Source organism: Telopea speciosissima, chromosome 2, assembly GCF_018873765.1.
Source record: "Telopea speciosissima isolate NSW1024214 ecotype Mountain lineage chromosome 2, Tspe_v1, whole genome shotgun sequence".
Lineage (NCBI taxonomy): Eukaryota > Viridiplantae > Streptophyta > Magnoliopsida > Proteales > Proteaceae > Telopea > Telopea speciosissima.
In genome coordinates, this window is record NC_057917.1 from 11,808,726 (window position 1) to 11,829,463 (window position 20,738).

Consider the following 20,738-nt stretch of genomic DNA (forward strand, 5'->3'; position numbering starts at 1 on the left):
TTTCCGTGGATTGAAATCTTTATGTACTGTATATAACAGGAATTACCCCAGGGGAAGTGGTTTTGCCGCCCAGATTGCTTTAGGATTCATACTGTTTTGCAAAAGTTGCTCGTTCGTGGACCAGAGAAGATGCCAGAGTCTCTTTCAAACATTATAAAGAAGAAGCATGAGGAAAATGGTGAAGATGGTGATCTTGATGTAAGATGGAGGCTTCTCAGTGGGAAGTTAGATTGTCCTGAGACTAAACTGTTGCTTGCCAAGGCTGTGGCTATCTTTGGAGTAAGTAGTTGTCTGCTCTTCATGTATCATGATACTTAGTTTCCCAGCAGTTGGCTGCTATAGTTCCATCTCTAGAGAAGTAATTATAGGTTTATCTCTAATGACTGCACTGAACTGAAGTTAATGGTTGCCTATTTTGGTTAATTGTGATTCTTATTCCTTATGGTTTTTCTTTATGTTCTGGGAGCAGGATACAATTATTGCACTTGCTGATGGTCTGTCTTTTCTATATTTTTCCTAGGACCGGTTTGATCCTATTGTTGATTTTACAACGGGTCGTGATCTTATACCATCAATGGTCTATGGGTGAGCAGAAATCCTATTGTATCTTATTGTTTATCTTGTTAGGACCCCCTGCACGTACTTGATCTCTATTCTTTGTTGCTTTATTTTACATTGATTTTCTTTGAGGTATAAGACATTTATGCAGCATTGTGGTGGACAGCTACAAACGTTTTTGTGGATTTGGTGTTTTTTTTTTTTATAAGTTTGTTGACTTCCTGTCCCATTTCTGCCTCATGGGTTGATCATTTGGTTAATCTAATTGTTGGATAGGAGGGGTATGCCCCGGATAGACCATGTTTAAATTTGGTGCCTCTCTCAACCAGCATGTCTACCATTTATAGGGCAGCTCTCCCCCTTGTTTTTCCAACAATCCTGATTGGAAAGCCAGGCCGCCGGGACCCTTGCAGCCTTAAGTAAACATTGGATTATAATATATGCGTAGAATAATGAGTGAATGTCATCTTGAAAACATGCCATATATCCTATGCTTATTTTTCTTTAGTATATTGTGAAACTTATTTCTTTTCAATTTTTACTTGTATTCGTAGAAGGAATATCAGGGGCCAAGAATTTGGAGGGATGTATTGTGCAGTATTAACAGTGAAGTAAGAGTTGTATCTAACACCCAACCTAAGCACTAATCTCTTCAAGGTTGAGTTGTATCTGACACTCAACCTAAGCACTAATCACTTTGTGGTTATCTTATATGGGCTTTGCTTCTGCTTTTGTAGCTCTTCTGTTGTATCAGCTGGAATTTTTCGGATTTTTGGAACTGAAGTTGCAGAACTTCCTTTAGTTGCTACAAGTAGTGATAAACAGGGACAGGTGAGGGTGTTATGTGGTTCCTTTTTCCTTCTGCATATTCTATTCTTGAAGTCTTTATCTATGTGCTAAGCTTTCTACTATGCTTATATTGTGGACGTTGCTTAGACTAGAAAATTATGGCACTTCATGTTTCTCTATGTGCTAAGCTTTCTAATTCTCTTTTTATGCAAGCTCTGATACAAATTTCACTGGAGGACTTGCAAATTTTTATGCTTTTATTAAATAACCAGTAGAAGTACCCTCCCAAATGAAAAACCTGTACCTCTGAGAGAAAGATGCACACAACAATGGTTACCCTTGGTACATTCAGCTTTGGAAAAAGAAGGGTTTCAAATAACTTTTTATGGACTGCATGCAAAATCAAAATCTATTGGCTCATTCTGGTTGCAAGGAAAGTGAAATGAAATCAAAACTAAAATGGAAACTTTTGTAATCATTATCCAACATGATTGTGTAACTCTAGCTCTAAATCTTTCTACATTTAGTTAACTAATTTACTTTGCAATCAAATATCTTGGATTCGGAAAGTCAAATAAAAATCACACCTGAAAAATATAACTACCAAATATGTTGCGAGTTTTAATTAGGTTTCAAAATCATGAAAGGTAATGATTACAAAAGGTTTTCTTTTTCTTTTTCAATCCAGTTTCACTTTCCTTACCTTCTTTTTTACTTGTAGTATGCAAAGTGAAATAAAGTAGGCAAACAGGTTAATTGATACCCAACCCAGCTTAATTACAGATCAACCCATGTGTTTTGGATATTTATGCGTACCTCCCCTGCTTTCCAAAATAATTAGTAAGTAAATCCACTCAGTTAACATGGGACTAAAAACATTGTTATATATCATATATTGACCAAATTGCCCTTCTTGCTAAAATAAACCTTTTCTTCCATTATTTCCCTTATGAGATCACCGCAGTTCGGTCTCTTGGAGGTGCTGGATTTCTGGTGAAAATTGATCATAACAGAATATCAAAACAGTAAAGGGGGGTGGGGGATTATTACAGACCAATTAAATTGAGATAAAATGAAAACTAAAACAAAGGAAATGAGGGAAAGAAGCTAGAAGGTCGCTGATAATTACAGTGGCATTTCTTCTGTCATGATCAAAAGACATGAACCTCTTTGGAACTGTTTACGGATTCGACTGCAGTTCCAGAACCTTGGGTTACCCCTATGAAATCGAGATGATGAATAATGGAACAAAGAAGTGTTCTCTGGTCAACAATAAGGCTTCGATTCAAGCATCAGAATGACCGGATCCTATTATCGTAAACATTTTCCATGAACAATCTAAAGAAACAGTTGGATGCTACTAGCAACAATCCTTGGTTTGTAAAAATTACAGAAAATCAAACGCCAGAGGCATTTACCATAATAGTTCATAGCAATCCAAACATTCATAGAGATTTATCAGAGATATGGAAGGAAACACAGGTCAAAATCCCAAAACTCTGTTCTGGAGGGATAGATTTTTGTTGTTTATTAGATTAGATGGTATCCCAAAACTCTGTTCTGCAAAAAAGCAAAACCCATCAAAATCCAAGTCCCTAGAAAGCCCAACTGAGAAAGAAAGAAAGGTGGATGGTACAGGGAGTCAGTGTTACATAGGTCTCTCCAACCTAAAAGAACAGCGGCGGAAAATATTCTTAGGGCTTACCATCTGTATCTTGCCGTGAGTCCGTTCAAGAAGATTTCTAACTTCTCTTCTAATTTTTTTTCGCTGTCAATGCTGGGTCAGTTGTTCAGGATACGGAAAGCAAGAGAGATTTTGAGTTCTGCAACTCGTCCCTATCAAACCACACCTAAAATTGAAAGTTCATTGAAAATTATCACATTTTCAAAAAGATTTTGAGTTGCAGTCCCTGGAACTTACCTCAAGATGAAGAAATCCACCTTGAATTAGATTCGATAATCACAACGAAGAAAATCTCCAAACCTCTGAGAGATGACTTAGCCATCTATTGTTTGTAGCAAATGCTGGAGTCAGTGATGGCAGCTGCGTGAGACAATAAGTAACGTTGTTAAATGCAACAGCATAGGATCTCCCACACAATTGCTTGGGCTATGCGGATTGAAAGAAAGATTTTTTAAAAGCAGTTCAGAGACTACTGACTGCCTAAAATTAATTTGGGATCTTTTTGAAAAGCTGTTCAGAGGATCTTTTGATTCCCTCTGCTTTAATTTTGTTTTTGGCTTTTTGACTGTGTGATCTGTATTTGGTATCCTTGCTGCTTCCTTCTTATAATAATTTTTCTTAAAAAAAGAGTAGAAGATAAAGGTGCTGCAACTTGATAACGTATCAAGAAATGATATTATGAATGAAAGTCTTTAAATTGGCCACAAAGAGGAAAAAGTAAGGAAATTTTGTTAGCAAATTGTTAGCAATGTAAGTTTTATTTCACTTCACTTCATCTAATGAAACAGGGCCTTAATTTTGACCCTTTTTTTTGTGTGTGAGGGTGTTTGCCTTGTTTTGTGTTCTTTTTTTTTTCTTTTCAAATTGTTATATGTTTTGAGAAACTGTTTATTTTGTCGAGTGTCAATTGGATAAACACGGGGAGTACAAATTATCCAACTATCTTCTGTATGCCAACATTTTTTAATGAATAATCTCTCTTCCAGAGGTAGGGAGTGCCACTTGCACAGGAAGCCTGTTTTAACGTGAATTCTGTATGCATTGAGAAATGAGAACAAACAAAAGCCTTGTCCCAACTACGTATTCAGAGGGTCCTGTTACTTTGAGCTTTGGATAGGTGCATTCCTTGGTTGTGAAGAACTCTAATAACATGGAGCTCCTTCTCTTGGTGCAGGGCTACTTCCAGTCCTTGTTCTCTTGCATTGAAAGGCTTCTGGGTTTCTTACATGTAAAGACCCTAGTGCTCCCAGCAGCTGATGAGGCTGAATCCATATGGACAAAAAAGTTTGGGTTCATGAAGATAGCTCCGGATGAGGTGAGTGGGTAGTCTTATTTTTTTTGCACAGGAACTAGTTTAGTGGTGAATAACATATTAATTCTTATGGTGCAGCTGAGCAAGCTGAGGAGAGATTGCCAGATGATGACCTTTCAGGGAACTTCAATGCTACAAAAACCAGTTCCCAAGTGTCGAGTTGTTGGTAAATCATCTGGTAGCTGATAATAAAGCCCCAGCAGGAGTGACCAAAGATGAGCGAGCCTTCTGTTTTTGTTCGTTACTATGCAGTTCCTTTCACTTCAATTGTACAGGGAGCAGTCTATAATTTTTGTGTACATAGAGAAATGGGACTTGCTTCCCGAAGAAGAATTTGTTTTGCAATTCTATATTTTTTTTCTGGTTAATTTTGATGTAGCAACCAAAGAAATGACGATGGATCCAGTTGGTTGGTAGGTGATGTAGGAAATTGCTAGCAGTTAGTCTATAGTCGGAAAAATTCAATCTTTTTGAACCGAGGGATTGTGAAGGACCGCAGCATCCTTTTGTAAATTGTGGGAAGTTTAGAACCTCATTTTACCCTGGTATGCTCTCTGGTGAAGTAAATGTTTATTATTTATTTCTTTACTGTTGCTTGATTAATCTTTTTCTCCACTGTAAAGTCATCATTTTGCTCTGCGCTGTCCTCAACAGTGTTGAGTAGGGGGGGAGGGTGTTGTGTTTGTGTTTGGTTGTTTTATGTGAGTGACTTTATTGTCTCTGTTTTCTTAAGTATGCTGGTTTTCTTTGGGGTTCTGTCTGATTGTAAGTGAATGGAAATGAAATCAAAACAAATGCAAAAGGCTTCTCGGAATGGTATGTTGAACCTCTTGTAATTTGTTTGTCACTTCGAGTATGGAAAAATCCCTCACTTTTCAAAAATGTTGCGTGTCCCTTGAGGTTCTTAACAGTTAACAAATAGGCAAATTGCCCTCATCTTTCCCAAATCATTTTCTCAAAATTTGCAACTCATCTTCTTCAAACCTGCACAACTTCCCTTTCTCCTTCCATTTTTGAAACCTAATCTAATTAAAACCCTCAACCCATTTTCTCCATCTAATCTCAAAACCAAATCCATTGTCTATTTCTGAAACATGGACCCTCTCACAAGACCCGTCTCTGCCAAAACAGAGTTCACAGTGATTTCCATTAATAGTATGTTTGGAAAATTTCATGGACACCCCCTAAAAGTATCCAATATCTTTGAAACTTACCATACTTGGTCAAAATTTCACAGACACCCCAAACGTTAAGCACAGTTAGTACCCAAAGGTGAAATATCCATTTTACCCCTTAGGTATTTAAATAAAAAGACAAAACTGTCATTTCATCTTCTTCCCTAAATATTCATTTTAGCCCTTAGTTATTTAAATAAAAGGACAAAACTGTCATTTCATCTTCTTCCCTCTATGGCTCCGGCTTCGGCGACCATCACCTGCTCCGGCGACCATCAGTACTGGTTTCGGTTCATTTTTGATAGGTTAAAATGAAAGGTACAAGAGAAATGGAATTTCTCCGGATCTGCTTCATAAGGTTTCGAAGACCAATGCTTTTAAGGTTTTGCAGAGACGGAGATCTGACAAATCTAGCGTCGTCTCATACACAGCACCCACATGATGATAACACCAGAGAGCCGGTAATCAGTAATCGACGCCATTGGTTACCATCACCACCCATACGAGTAGCACCACCACCTGCAACACCATAACTTCCACTACCGGCACTGCTGCCATCGCCAGCAACATCTCCACCACCAAAGCTGCTTCCACCACCATAGCCTCCAACACTGCCATATCCACCGCCACCACCACCATAGTTGCCAGTCCACCAAAACCACTGCCTCCAGAACCACCATAGCTGCCCCCTCCACTTCCATAGCTGTTATCACCACCACTGCCGCCATAGCCACCACCGCCATAGCCGCCACCACCACCTCCAAAGCCACCACCACCACTGCAGAATCCTCCTGCCCTATCTGTCGCATAGTTCACTCTTACCCTTCGGCCTTGAAGATCCTACCCATCCAAAGCCTGAATGGCAGAAGAAGCCTCCTCACTAGATGTGTAACTAACAAAGCCAAAGCCTCGAGATCTGCCCGTTTCACGGTCCATGATTACTCTTGCTTCAATAACCTCCCCATAAGCAGTAAAGGCATCTCTCAAGCCTTGGTCATCAGTGTTATGTGAAAGACCTCCAACAAAGAGTTTCAAAGATGACATGCATCTTATGGCTTGGAAAATAGAAGGATTTGATGCTGACAATTCAGCATTAACACGTCCGCTCACAGTTTGTTTAAGTACATTCCCCAATTTACTGATGAAAGCCATTGTCAGAACCTTCAAGAGGTTCGCCGAGAGCTGCTTCTCTGCTTTCTCTTCTCCAAAAACCCTTGCTAGGTTTTCTAGGTTTGAGAGGGATTGTGTGAGAATTACCATAGCAGCAACGGGGAAAAAATTGCAGCGGCTGATTAGCCTGATTAGCCACGGCAGTAGGGTGGGGGTGGGGGAAAAAATTGCAGCGGCGGTGGGTTACGGGAAAACAGAGGAGGTGGGTCCTGAGACTTCTGGCCGGAGAGAAGGGGAGTAAGAGAGAGAGAGAGTTGTAGATGCAATCCTCGACATTGTTGAGGTGCAGAACAGTTTCAGTCGTCGCACGGAGACGGGGTTGCAGGGAGCAAGAGAAGGAGGGCTGGAGGGGGTGGCGGTGGTGGTGGTGGCGGCGGCGGAAGAAATAGCAGAAGGAGAAGAAGGAGAAGAAGAAGGGAAGAAAATGGGTTTCACAGGTAAGGGTAATTTCGCCATTTAAAAAGAGTTAACAGACACTTAACTACAGAGACTAACGGAGTGGACTAAATTACAATAAATTCATAAAAATAGGGGGTGTCTGTGATATTTTGACCAAGTATGATAAGTTTCTGAGATACTAGATACTTTTAGGGGGTGTCCGTGAAATTTTACATAGTATATTTATTGGCTTGTAAAGCACAAGAGCCCTCTATTCATTCAAAGGTAAATTTGGAGGATGGTAGTGGTGTTGCAGGATGTGAACCGTTGAAGCTTCCTCGTTTCTACTCATTGTTCCATATCTTTGCAACTCATTGGACATGAATGAGGAGACAGCTGGAGATTGGATGTGGGTGTGGCCAATCTTCACCATTTTTGGGCATCTGAGAACAGGGAACCAGAATTCCATGAGGCCTGAAGCATTGAAGACATTAGTTAATTCCCCTGTGGCTGTGTAGTCTTCGATAAAAATGGTGACAATCGCTGAAGGGGTTGCAAACAGAAAGGTTTGAATCTCTTTCAAAACATTAATAGCAGGTTGCTGCTATATCAAATTTAGTAGTAGTTAGTTCCAAGATAAGATTGAGTCAATTGAGGAAGTCATCTTTGGTTCGGTGTTGTGGTGGGCTATAAACTGAAAGCATGAATCATGGAAATCAATAATTTCTCAAGAAATTCCAAGATTCCCTTTGTCCTCTTCCATAATTCCCATGGATTTTAATGGTGCAGTTGGACAAAGTCCATTGTTCAAATCCTTGGACTTCTTATGGCGAGACTTTTTAGTAGGGATGTAAACGGATCGGATTCAGTTCGGATAGTGCTATATCCGCATCCGCATCCGATTAGCTTTCAGACGGATTCGGATAGTGCTAAACGGATACGGACACGGATACAGATCAAATATTTTATCCGTTTACATGTAAATATAGTTTTTCGGATAGCTATAGCCTATCCGTATCCGTATCCGTTTAGCTTTCGGACGGATTCGGATAGTGCTAAACAGATATAGACACGGATACGGAAACGGATTTTGACTATTCATTTACATCTCTACTTTTTAGGTTTAGTTGTCTGGTCTTGCAAGGATGAATCCATACTGAGACTTGTGTTCTAAGGTCACCTTGATGGTCGGTGGCCATGGTGGAGCGGCAATTCAATTAGGTTTTAGAAGGAGAAGAGGTAGTGAAGGGGTGAAGAGGGTTTTAGTTGTAAGTTAGGGTTCTTCAAGAATAAAAAATAAGGGAAACAATTTGGGGAAGAAGAGGGCCATTTGGTCAATTTCCCTCCTAATTTTTTTTTTGGGTAAAAGGGAGCTTTTATATTAATAAAGAAATAGAGAAAATAGATTACAATCGAAAGTATTTTTTCCCATTATCATCATTCCGTATTAACGCGGAAAGAGCCATTGGGAGATTATCAATACATAGATGGATCTCTTGGGGAGAGCGGAGAAACCCTGTCAAGAAGTCCGCACAACAGTTGATCTTTCTTACATGGTGAGCAAAAACTGCTAACTGATTGATATTAGCCCAATCCATAGCAGCCCTCCGTTTGCTAGGGTCATTGATACCCCTGGTATTCCATGCCCCAACCTTAATCATTTAGATTTTGGAGAGGAGGAGCGTTGCACTGGGTTGCTTCGAACCGGACTTCGATCATGCTCACGAGTAGGTAACTCCAAAGGCTCACCTTCACCATCTCCATTTGCAATCACAGTAAATTCTAAGTTTTGCAAAGTTACAAATCTGTTGTGTACAGAACCCTTTGTTTCACGTAGAGGAGGCTCTTGATTACTAGTTATGAGACCTGGTATTCTCGTCATCAAGTTTAGATCAGAACCACTAACCAAGTTCGGACCAGAACCACTAACCACACTAGCTGTACCTGGCCCACCAATAGCAATGGTTAAATCAGAACTGCTAGATGAACCAGCCTTGATAATATCCATGGCAGTCCTGTTGGAATCGTGAGTCACCACCATAGAATTATTATCTCTAGCATGCATCACTTTCTTCTCATGATCTCCATTTTGTGGCATGGTAGTTGGGTTAACAACCGATCCAGTTTTACTTCCTTTTGCCACATCATGGATAACCAACGGAGTGTCCCTTCTAATGTGCTTCGTAGTACCATATGCTGCGCTAAGCTTGCCACCTGTACCCCCACTCTTCATAATAGCGGTTATGCCAGTTGCTCTTGAAGCAGCGCTGGTGGTGGTTGCTTTGCCCTACGGTGGCACTGAGGATTCAAGCCTTATCGGATTGGAAGAATCCGATGGTAAGGGCCGTTTGCCTCGAGGCCGGCGTCTGCTAGGTGTTTGCCTATGATCTTCAACTTCCATTGGGGAAACACCTTCTTCTTGGGGTCTTGTTCAAGGCCGCAACCAGACACGCTCTATCTCCATATCCAAAAATCTTGTAATTATTGCACAGTGGAGGCAACCAAATCATACTCTACTAGCTGCTCCACAATTGTCCCATCGTCCTGCAAAATGGGAATCATAGTAGGTAATCCGTCTGAAGGTTTGATGGACACGTAAAACCTAAAACGATAAACATACTCGATTGAAAGTCCTCCGATCAGCACGGATGGGATGTCCTAAAACACTAGCAATACGTCCCATGGATTGGGTTCCCCAAAAATGGAGATTAAGGCCATAAAGCTGAACCCATAATGGTAATTCAATCTCCTCCTTTTAGAGAGGGAAATCTCTGGTGTCCATGGCCTCAAAATTAATGGCCGTGTACCCAAACTCCATGGACCTTCATCCAGTATTTGGCGACTCAATTCACAACCTTGAAAATCGAAGACGAAAATCCCACTTTCAAGTCCAAAGACCTCAACTTTCCCAACATGGGCCCATTTCTCCTTCACAAACCTTTTCATCGAGGAGAACGCTGGCTTAGGACCAATGACATAGCCGACCAGCGCAGCTTCCCATTTGTCTTTCTCCTCAGCCAATTCAATAGAGCAACAATGTGCAACCTTCTTCCCATCTATCACAGATGGCTCGAAAAAGGGTATTTCATCAGCACCATCTTTAACCTATCCACTAGGAAAGGACTAATCCACGACCATTGTTGTTCGCTCCCCTGACCATTAGCATTGATAGCTAATGAGGAGGAATTCGCATCGTGGGACTCCGACGTAGAGACTCCGGTGACCATGAAAAAGAAAGTCAGAACGCAGGTCAAGAAGGTGACACAGAATCTCCAAAAACTTTTCCCTCCTAATTTTAACGTTGTTAGTCCTAGACTAATGGAATGGGGGGAATAAGTTAACTGTTAAGAACCTCAAGGGGCTCGCAACATTTTTGAAAAGTGAGAGATTTTTCCATAATTACGTCAAACCTCAGGTGGGTACATGAAAAAAACCCTTAAAATAATTCAAACACACAAAGATCCAACATATTTTTTAGTCTAGCATTGTTGGCCAACCGATGCGCTAGCCTAACGAGAGATCTAGGTTGTTTAATAATATTACAGACCCAAAAGAAGCAAAAAAGTGTTTGAATATCAAAAAGAAAATAGAAGAGTTTCCACGGCTAGGGGTGTTTCTCTATATCCATCAACCAATGTGTCACCTCCAGAGAGTCTGTCCATATGATTAAGTTTCTGCAATTCATTTGGAGTGCCCTTTCGATTCCTTCTTTGATTCCTCTGAGTTCCGTTTCCTGTGCTGAACTTGCATAACCATAATTCATACAATAATCCACAGAACCATTTGGACTTAAAATAATAGCTCCCTAGCCTCCCTTGTTATTGGACATATTAAATCCATCAGAGATGATGAGGGCGCAATCAGAAGGTGCAAAGTTATGGTAGAAGACGAGGCTATGCCAAATCTCCTCAGGGGTGTCAAGCTCATCACCCTCAATTTCTGTTGAGGGCTCATCCAAAATCCCACTACTAAAGAGTTTATTTTCCCCGATCCATTGGTCCACTTTCTGCATGATTGAGTGAGGATAGAAAATCTTTTTATGAAAAACCACATCATTCCTGCTTTGCCAAATGAAGTAGAGGGTAATGTTGATAATGCCAAGAACCCTGTTTGCCTCCAACTTTGAGAGGGGATCAATGAATGTAGAGAGAGTAGCCATCAAATTATTCCTTAACACAAATTCAGTTCGAAGACCTAAGGGACCTGCTGCCCAAATTCTCTTAGTATAGCAACAAGAGAGGAAAATGTGCCATTGAGATTCAGGTTCAAACTTACCCTAGGGACAAAGCGGTGATACCGAGTTCATCCATCTAAGCTTATCACTGGTAGAGACCCCTTCTAAAAAGACTTTCCAAAAGAAAAGTTTGAATTTTGGGTGGATATTGAGTTTCCATATTTTATTTTCACAAAGGTGAGTTCGTAGGTGGGTCAGCCAGGGTGTTAGTGTGAACAAAGTTAGCAATAGCTTTCACGGAGAATTTTCCTATCTTAATGAGAGGACAGATTAGTTGATCATCATGTGGGTGGTTTGCCAGGGGGATAGAAAGGATTTTTTTAGAGATGGATTGGGAAAAGAGAGATCGTATGAGGGGAGCATTTCAAGACCTATCACAGATGAGATCATTAACAGTAGAGTAGTTGGGGTTAAGAGTCAAGGTAGGACTGGCAGCAAATGAAGGGTGCGGTATCCAAGGATTAGACCAGATTAATTTTTGTTCCAGTGCCCACTCTCCAACGGATCATACTTCTAAAGGTAGTTAGAACTGATTTAATACTATTCCATGTCCAGGATCCATTTGGGAGCCTTTCATTTGGGTTTAGCAGGGAATCATTTGGGAAATATTTTGATTTAAACAGAGTAGCCCAAAGAGAGGAAGGGGTTAGTCTCCAAGTTAGTTTAAGGACGAGGGCTTGATTGTGGACCCAATGTGATCTCAACCCCAAACATCCCTTATTTTTGTTTCTGCAAATTTTCTCCCAAGAGATAAGAGAAAGTCCCTTAGAACCATGCACTTTCCCTTTCCAAAAGCTAGAACTAATGGAATCAAGTTGATGACAAATGGACTTGGGGAAAAGAAAACATGACATTTGGTGGGTTGGTATTGAGTTAAGAACAGTCTTCACTAGAATGGGCCTTCCTCCTTGAGATAAAAGATTGCTTTTCTAGGACGAAAGTCTATTTTGAACTTTTTTGATAATGGGAGACAGTTTTAACTTTGGAACGATGGGAAAAAAGGGAAGTACCTAAATACTTAGAGTAGTCATCCATATCCGTTACTCGCAAGGCTTTGCGGATCTGAATCTGCAAGGCAGAAGGGGTATTTCTACTGAAGAAATCCCACTTCTGGACATATTAAGCTGCTGGCCAGAAAGTGATTCAAACAGATTTAAGATTGCCTTTAAAGTACTGACATCTTCCATGGAGGCTCTACAGAAGAGAAGGGTGTCGTCTGCAAATAGTAGGTGGGTAATTTCTGATGCATGACGGGAGATTTTAATTCCTTTGAAAAGATTTAAATCCCTGTAGGTGAGGAGGAGTCTGGATAGGCATTCCATATAAAGGATAAATAAGTAAGGGCTTAGGGGACAATTGACCTTGACGTAGACCCCTAGATGGTTCAAAAAGATCGAAAACAATACCCTCAAGTTTAATTGAAAAAGAATATTTTAGGATATTATTTAGATCACACCAGATTTGACCAAAGCCCAGGAAAGAGAAAAGCGAAGTTAAGAAACCCCATTCACACCGATGATAGGCTTTAGACATGTCAAACTTAAGAGCCAAGAAACCACATTTTTCCCGCTTTTCCCTTTTTCACTTCAAGTGACATTGGATATCTAATAAATAGCCTAAATTTACCACGTGTGGAATCTCACATTAAATTAAATTACATACCCTTCCATGAATTGAGATATTCTCTTCGTTTTAATTGTAATTTTTTTCCTCCATAAGTTTCATTTTGAGATATCATTTAAAAAAGTTTCATTTGTGACTGGATTTTTCGAGCTTAATTTTGCCACTTGGATTAACTTTGTTTGACTCAAAATGAGTAAGAGGTTATTACCATTACCTTAGAGGGTTGCATAGGATTCACTTTTAGGCTTACCATGGAGTTAAAGGTATGAAATCATGTTGCTTGGTGTATATTGGTAAATAATGGTACCTTTTGGATCAGTTTTTTATGTATGGTCGCATATGTATACCGTCGTGCCTTTCAACCGTTGGAAGGGGTGAGGGGCATAAGTGTAATAACTCATTCCCTCTCTCCTTCATCTAGGCTGAAGGGATGATTGAATAACTCATCAAAATTGTTATTCTTTCCCTTTCTTCAAGAAGAATGAATTCGCGAAGGGGTCTAATAAGACTTCCTTTCCAGTAATATAGGGATGGAATGAACATGCTTTGTGCTCTTCCCTAGGCGATGAATCTCATTCCATATTGATAGGAGTTTCAAGGGCCTTGTGTTATGCATATATTAGTTGCTCTCTCTTTTGATTGAGGATCGATACCCCAGAGGTCTCGTCTCAACCGGTCTGCTATACGTCGGAGCCACTACTCTTTGGGGCGTTGAGCAGTTTCGCACCTCAACCTGGCCATTCTTGAGGTGGCATGATAGACAATCAAACTAACACACCTTAATCTAAACAAGCAAAGGGCCGGCTATATACTACGGCTAGTAAACCAAAACAAGCAAGGGATGAACACAATAGAGAGTAAGCTTATCATAGAGTAAAGTTATGCATTAGCACATCTGCTGGGCATGTTGATAGGTCCAGTTCTAACCGTAAGTAAAGGTTAGGCCTAATGATTGCTTTATTTAGGGAAGCCAAGCGTCAAATTAACTATATACAAGAACAATAATGAGAGATAAAAGGTATACCTCAAATCACAAGTCATGTAGAGCAATGTGACACCTAGAATTAGCTAGGTAAGTCGTGGCTTTGCCTTCTATGGACCTCGTTAGCTTGTTTTGTTTTTGTTGCTTAAATACTGGAAGAGACAACAAGCCAGTTTTGGGCTGTATTTGGTATGCATTCCAGGTCGATTTCACATTCTTTGATTATAAAAATAGTTGTTTTTATCATAAAAAAAAATACAAAATCGACATAGAATGCATTCCAAGAATGCATACCAAGCACAGCTTTGGTGTGTTTTTACCTTTACGATTTTCTTTTTCCATTTCCTCTCCCCTATTCGATGCAACATTTATGGAACTCTTTGCTCACGCCCCAAGGACAGCTCCAGCCGTCTGATGGACGCTGGACACACTAGTGTGTTGGAGAGGATTTTCTTGCTTGCTCTCCCTTGTTTCTTCTCTCCCTCTCCGTCCATGTGGAGTGTCTCTCACAAAATCACAACGCTCCTACCCCCAACCACTCTTTTTTGAATTCAGATCATCTACGGCCTGTCTACCTGTAGCAGCCATAGCAGCACCCTAATGAGGCGCGGTGCAATGACCGCCTTACCCCTGCCCGAGCACCTTGCCCGAGCAGGGTTAAGGCGGTCATTGCGACGTGCCACATTAGGGCGCTGCTATGGCTGCTACGGGCAGCAGGCCATAGACAATCCTGATCCCTCTTTCTTTCCCCTTCATCGAGTCTCCCCCATCCCCACCTCTCTCTCTCTCTCCACCTCACAATTACACAAATAGTGAGTTCGGATCTCCATTTTTCTTTTTGGAAGTAACTCGGGGTAGAAGCAAGGTTTCAAAACACATAATGGACACCAGTCCTTGCCGGCTGGAATCGGAATCGGCCTTCAGATCTGAAAACTGAACAATTCTAACGTTTTGAGCAATGAGTTGACCATATCAAATCCGCCATAATTGAGATTATCACTGCCGATTCTGATCTGAATCAGCCGATTCAACAATCCCATTCAGGATTCTTAAACCCGTGGGTAGAAGTGGTAATCTCTTGTAAAATCACTCATGCTATTAGACGATCCTTGCTCTACCTATATAGCCTCTCTCAATCATGAACTGTTTGGCATTTTAGTTTTGTCAAATAAAAACATAATCTTGAAAGAGAAAATTAGCATAAAAGCAATGCTTGGAGGGGCATTGAATGTAATTATGGACTCTCTAGGTCATAGGATTGGACAGAAGGGCATGATGTTTGTATAAAACTTTTCCAACTTACTATGAAATCTAATAAGAGTGTCGAGCCAATTTAGGAATTTTCCTTAGTGGTATGTTGAGGAAGTTTAGGAATGGACTCATAGTTCCGAATTTTAGATAAAATTATTGGATCATCATATTATATGATACATGGATTCTAGGATCCAGGCTTTTTATAGTCACCTAAGAATAGTAAGTAGGTCATGAGTAGAAGTTTAGCCAACTGAGGCCACATTATATATATGGAAAGTGTTTACCAAAAAAATATATATATATGGAAAGTGGGAGGAACAAAGCCTCTATTTCTGTTGTCCACATGCAATATGGACAATATTATAAAAAATCCTCTGCAGTGTTTTAATCTTCCGGTGCCTTGCAGTTCGGACATGAGACCTAGACACGTGGAAATTGTTTCATTCAATGGTACGAGCTCGATCAATCCAGTTTTTTTTTTTTTTTTTTTTTTTTCTCGAGCTCGACATTGTTGGATGTCGCATCTAGCGTCCACGTGTCGAGCTCTCAGGCTTGAACTGCAAGGCACCGCAAAATTAAGGCACTGCAGAGGATTTTTTCCCCCCACTGTGTATCTACTAATTTAAACGAATATTACTTAGACCTTGTAGTAGCGGGAGCCTCGTTATCTTTCATACCAATCATAAGTATGAAAAAAGAAAAAAAATGGGAAAAAAAAAACGTAGCTTGGTTGCGTGGTTCCTGTGTCTAGACTTCCTAGTTAGCATGGGCATGAAGAGACTACTAGTGAACATGAGCATGAAGCGCACCATAGCTCACCAACTGCACTAGGCAGCTGTTGTTACTATTTCTAAAATTTAATCCATACATAGTCGACAGGTAATATGGATCATTGTCGAGTATGCCTGACCTTTTAACTTCCAGTACCCGTTCCACAAGCACCATGGGAGTATATCCTCATGAATTTCATTTTCGGTCTTCCCCAAATATTGTGAGGTGTGGATTCCATATTTTTGGTAGTCGAGCCCTTTTCCAAAATGCTCATTTTATTTCTTGTCGAAAGGCTATGAATGCGTCTTGTATAACTGATTTGTTCTTTCAAGAGGTTTGTAAACAATATCGAATTCTTGAGACAATCACTTATTGATTGGGATTCCAAATTTCTTAGACATTTTTGGAGACAATTGTGGAGTTGTATTAATTAGTACTACCTTGCAGTTTAGTATGGTATTTCTTTTTTGGAACAGGAAGTATCTGGCCTTCGGTTGATTAAATCCCTCAGGGCTTATGTATGACCCCACAACACCATGGACCGTGAACTACTGGTCCCCCCATGTTCACCAGGGAGTTTCCTCTCAGGCGGGTGGCCCCAAGAGGGCAAGCGGAGTCGAACTTAGGACCTTCAGCTTCCCTAGGCTTCCTCCATGGATCTGGCTCCTCTCCAGCGCAGGGGTGCGCTGGAAATCGACCAGCGCGGCATGGATTTCTGACGTGTGGACTCGGTTATATCGAACGGTTTGGATTAATTAAGCACAGGAACTTGCATTGGGCTGCGATGGAGAGAATTATTCTCCAAACGAAATAGTTCTCTTTCACAACCGCCAAACGAAATTGCAGAGACATTCAAACGAGTTCCCTCTTCGAATGGATTCATCTCCACCGACGACGGCATCGAACCTTACCACCTTCGTCCCACATTCTCTCCCTCTTCGAATCAGCTCCTCTCCACCGGCAAAGACATCGAAGCTTACCACCTGCGAGCGATCTGCTGCACTATGGAGACCAAACGAAGTTCTCTCCTTTCCCAGTCTCGCCCTCTTCGAATCGGCTCCTCTCCACATCTGCTGCACTATCTCCCCATCCTCTCCCTCTTTGGATTTTCTGCAGAACCAGGTATGCATATCGTTTTTCCTTTTTTCTTTTTTTAATGAAATTGTTGCTTTTTGTTTATACTCTTTCGGTTTGGTTTTCTGTGTATAATCAGTCCTGTTCTTGGTTGGATTTTCTACAGAACCAGGTATGCATTTGCATATCGTTTTTCCTTTTTTTTTTTTTTTTGTTTTATGAAATTGTTGCTTTTGTTCATGCTCTTTTCATTTGGTTCTGTATAATCAGTGTTGTTCTTGGTTGGATTTGCTGCAGAGCCAGGTATGCATCTGCATATCGTTTTTTATTTTTTCTGATGAAATTGTTGCTTGACTCTATATTATTTTCGTTGGGTTTTCTATGTATTATCAGTGCCTTCTACAATATTTGGGTTAAAAGATAATGGCCAGTGTTGCTGATGGGTATTGAATTGAGATTGTTAGTGATTAAAACAAAATCTTTCTGCTGTTGAGTTTAAATTTGGTGAGGGAAATCATTGTTGTCTAGCTCCAGCCCCTGTTGTATGGAATTAATATTTACCTCAAGTTGTGGGTTTGTGTTGATTTTTCTTAAAGCTGAATAAATAGGCAAAAATTTGGTATTTTTTTGTCTTTATTTGTTTGGTGGTGATTGTTACTAGATTTTAATTTTTTTCATTTTATGGAGGTAGGTGAGTCTTTAGCTCCAAACGGAAGAGCAGCTGGGGTTAAATCCAGTATATGGTGGTTCGAATCCACCGGGACTCCTGTTGAGTGTAAACTGTTAGCTTTGTGAGTCCTGCCTTTGATATTTTATTTTATGTACACCGAGAAAAACAGAAACCATTTCGTGTAATGCAATTGTAAAACTAAATGTACCAATAAACCCTTTAGGTGGATGTGGTGTGGTTGATGGTAAGTGTTTTAACAGATTTTAAGTCCTTTGAGGTGGACAAAAAACACTAAAAGTTCTGGGCAGATGTATAGTATTGGGTGACAGCAGATTTTGGAAACTTTTGATTGCAGCTCAGAAGTAGGTGTTTATGCATATGTTGCAGCTCAAGTCAAGAAAGCCATGGTGGTAAGTGCTCCAGTATATGGATTTTATTCTGCTGAACCCTGATTTTTTCCCTTAAATCAAGGGTGGGGTGAGTGTGTGCTCAGGTGTAGGGGCAGCAGGGGGTGGGGCAGAGTGTGCGAGTGTGTGAGTGTGATAAGAGAGCTTATACTAGTATTTTCTTATTGTTTTGTACCTATGACATGGTCTGCTTCCACTCTTGCTCGGAGTTTGATTTGTTTTGTCTAGCCATGCATGTTATTCATTATCATTCTGGTTGTTATTTGTATTTCAGTTTGATCATTGACGATCTATCTTACTTGGAGTATTGTGAGCACTGTGCTTATATATGGCAATCTGCTTTCTCATCCTTGTGTGGGGAAATAGCAACATCTATTGTCATCCTAGTTAATTCTTCTCTGAAAAAGCTGGCTCTGAAGCTATGGTTGTACCTGTGAACTACCATAATGTGCTTGTCTATTGCCTTCTTGTAATATTGCAGATACAAGCTTGTTGTCTCAACACCAGAACCTAAGAAGCCAACATCTCCCACCATCATAAAGACATAAACATTCAGGTTCTCATTCATCACTTCCTTCCCTTAATAATTTGGGGAAAAGAAATTGAAACGAAAAGTTTCTAGAAAGATGCAACACAGATTTGGATTTCTGGTTCTCTATTATTTTGCATTGCTACCGTAATTTCTGTTCATGACTGAAGGTTTCTCCGAGACTCCTACACTGAATGTATTCCTCTAAAGCAGTATGTGTTCTTGGTCTTCAAACAGCTTTTCCAGGTGTATGCTAGATATTATTTCCAGATGCACCTTGAAGCCTGTTTTTCCCATTCTGGGGGAGAAACATTTGTAGAGGCAAGTTCCATTTGTGTTACTAGACTGAAATGTTGATTGAGCATCTTGATTTGGAATTTTAAATATGTTTATTGGAGGTTGCTGCTGACTGCATAATTGATTCTTTTTTCCCCCTTTACTGGAGGTTCCTTTGTGAGTGTGTGCTTAGGTGTAGGGGCAGCAAGGGGTGGGGGTGAGTGTGTCCTCTGCTGCACCCTCTCCTGCTTAATAAAAACCTGCAATTTGGGTTATTTTTTGATCTGTTTGGTTTCATTTAAGCATCACATTCAAACTTAAGCAACTCGATATGGAAATACTAAAAAAGAAGGGAAAAAAAATAGATAATAGGAAATAAGAAAAAGAAGAACAAGCTGAAGCAAGAAGGGAGTTCCCACATAAGGTGGACTTTGAAACAAGTCCATCAAACCCTCAAGAGTTTGACCCTATAAATTCACAACCATTTACAAAGTTTTGCAACTTAACAGAACAAGATTTAGAGGAAACTAATGCTAGTTATAAAAGCAAACTTCCAAAAATTGCCCTAAAAATCTGCTTTTATATTGTTTCTATCACTCTCATTTTTTGTATTGTTTTTTTTTTTTTTTTTTTTTTTTTTTGGACCTAGTTTCCTTCCACCGCGGGGCAGGAGAGGGCGGGAATAGGTATCAGGAGAGTATTTTGGAATATACTAAAACCCTGGAAGGGTTTGTGAACCCTAGAACCCACCATCTTCAAATTTGAAACCTACTTTTCTTGTAATTTCAGTTCTTATCTAGTAGATCTAAGAAATTTTTACTTTTTTATGTTGGATGAAACTAATGTGGTTTATGGAGCTAGGTGAGTCTTCAGCTGAAAAAGGAAGAGCAACTGGGGTTACACCCAGTATATGGTGGTTCAAATCCACCGGGACTCCTATTGAATGTAAATTTTTAGCCAGCAAGGGGTGGGGGTGACTGTGTGAGTGTTGTGTTCAGGTGTAGGGGCATCAGGGGGTGGGGCAGAATGTGTGAGTGTCTACTTAGGTGTAGGGCAGCAAGGGGTGGGGGTGACTATGTGAGTGTTGTGTTCAGGTGTAGGGGCAGCAAGGGGTTGGGGTGACTGTGAGTGTTGTGTTAATGAATCCTAGGTTATGACAGCATAGAAGGTATGACTCAATAGCTTTCATTTAAGCAAAGACACCCCATCTGAGCAGGAGAGATATGATACGGCAGTGCATGAATCCTCCTCAATTTGTCTTCCACGTCTGAAACTTGAAACTCAGAAACAATAGATTTTCAATTAACCAAAATTTGAAGTTGAACATAGCCTGAAACACAACACTTCCAATAACAGTAAAACAAAAGTTCAGATTCCCCCTCACTCTATTCTGATGGGTAAATCAGTTCACTTCAAGATAACAAATTAAATAAGAAGCCACTGCTACATGAGAGTCGTGATGGAATCGAACCATCATCTCCTAGGAACAAACCCAGGTGCTCTTCCTTTTGAGCTAAAGACTCATCTACCTACATAAACCACAGACCAGAAACATACAGAAACTGAACAAGAACGAAAAAAAAAAATTGAAGCTAACCCACAGGGGAACCATCAAAAGCAATCAACTAAAAACATCTGGAAAGGCATGAGGATAGTATTTATGAAATCAGAAATTCAGAATGGAAGTCGAAGTCATTACTGTGATACAGTCTTATTCATGTGGACTTGAGATATAAATCAAACATCTGGAAATTCATGAAGTGAGAATGAATAAACCTCCTTTTTTTAAGAAATTAAATGCCAAAAAACTTAAAGGGATACTTAGATCAGATGGCTACTTGTAATACAGAAA

General features: G+C 40.2%; 2 protein-coding genes, 1 long non-coding RNA gene and 1 pseudogene across 3 annotated transcripts in view; 2 read left to right on the plus strand and 2 right to left on the minus strand.

Moving 5' to 3' along the window:
- The window catches only part of LOC122650322 (remodeling and spacing factor 1-like), a 23,120-nt gene extending 18,180 nt beyond the window's left edge, over positions 1-4,940 (plus strand). Inside the window, exons 13-18 of the mRNA XM_043843717.1 lie at positions 40-279; positions 521-585; positions 1,113-1,169; positions 1,296-1,389; positions 4,206-4,346; positions 4,422-4,940. Of these exons, the coding sequence (XP_043699652.1) occupies positions 40-279; positions 521-585; positions 1,113-1,169; positions 1,296-1,389; positions 4,206-4,346; positions 4,422-4,529 (705 nt within the window). The 3' untranslated portion in view covers positions 4,530-4,940. The remainder of the gene's footprint in view (positions 1-39; positions 280-520; positions 586-1,112; positions 1,170-1,295; positions 1,390-4,205; positions 4,347-4,421) is intronic.
- Positions 1-18,462, minus strand: part of LOC122650326 — a 27,509-nt gene extending 9,047 nt beyond the window's left edge. Inside the window, exons 1-2 of the long non-coding RNA XR_006331409.1 lie at positions 18,452-18,462; positions 15,337-15,343 (exon numbers count right to left, since the gene is read on the minus strand). This is a non-coding gene — a long non-coding RNA (uncharacterized LOC122650326). The remainder of the gene's footprint in view (positions 1-15,336; positions 15,344-18,451) is intronic.
- On the minus strand, positions 5,872-6,756 carry LOC122650324 (annotated as a pseudogene).
- Positions 14,371-20,738, plus strand: part of LOC122650325 (cyclin-dependent kinases regulatory subunit 1-like) — a 19,376-nt gene continuing 13,008 nt past the window's right edge. The window contains exons 1-2 of the mRNA XM_043843720.1: positions 14,371-14,399; positions 17,304-17,307. The gene's annotated coding sequence lies outside the window, so the exon portion shown is untranslated. The remainder of the gene's footprint in view (positions 14,400-17,303; positions 17,308-20,738) is intronic.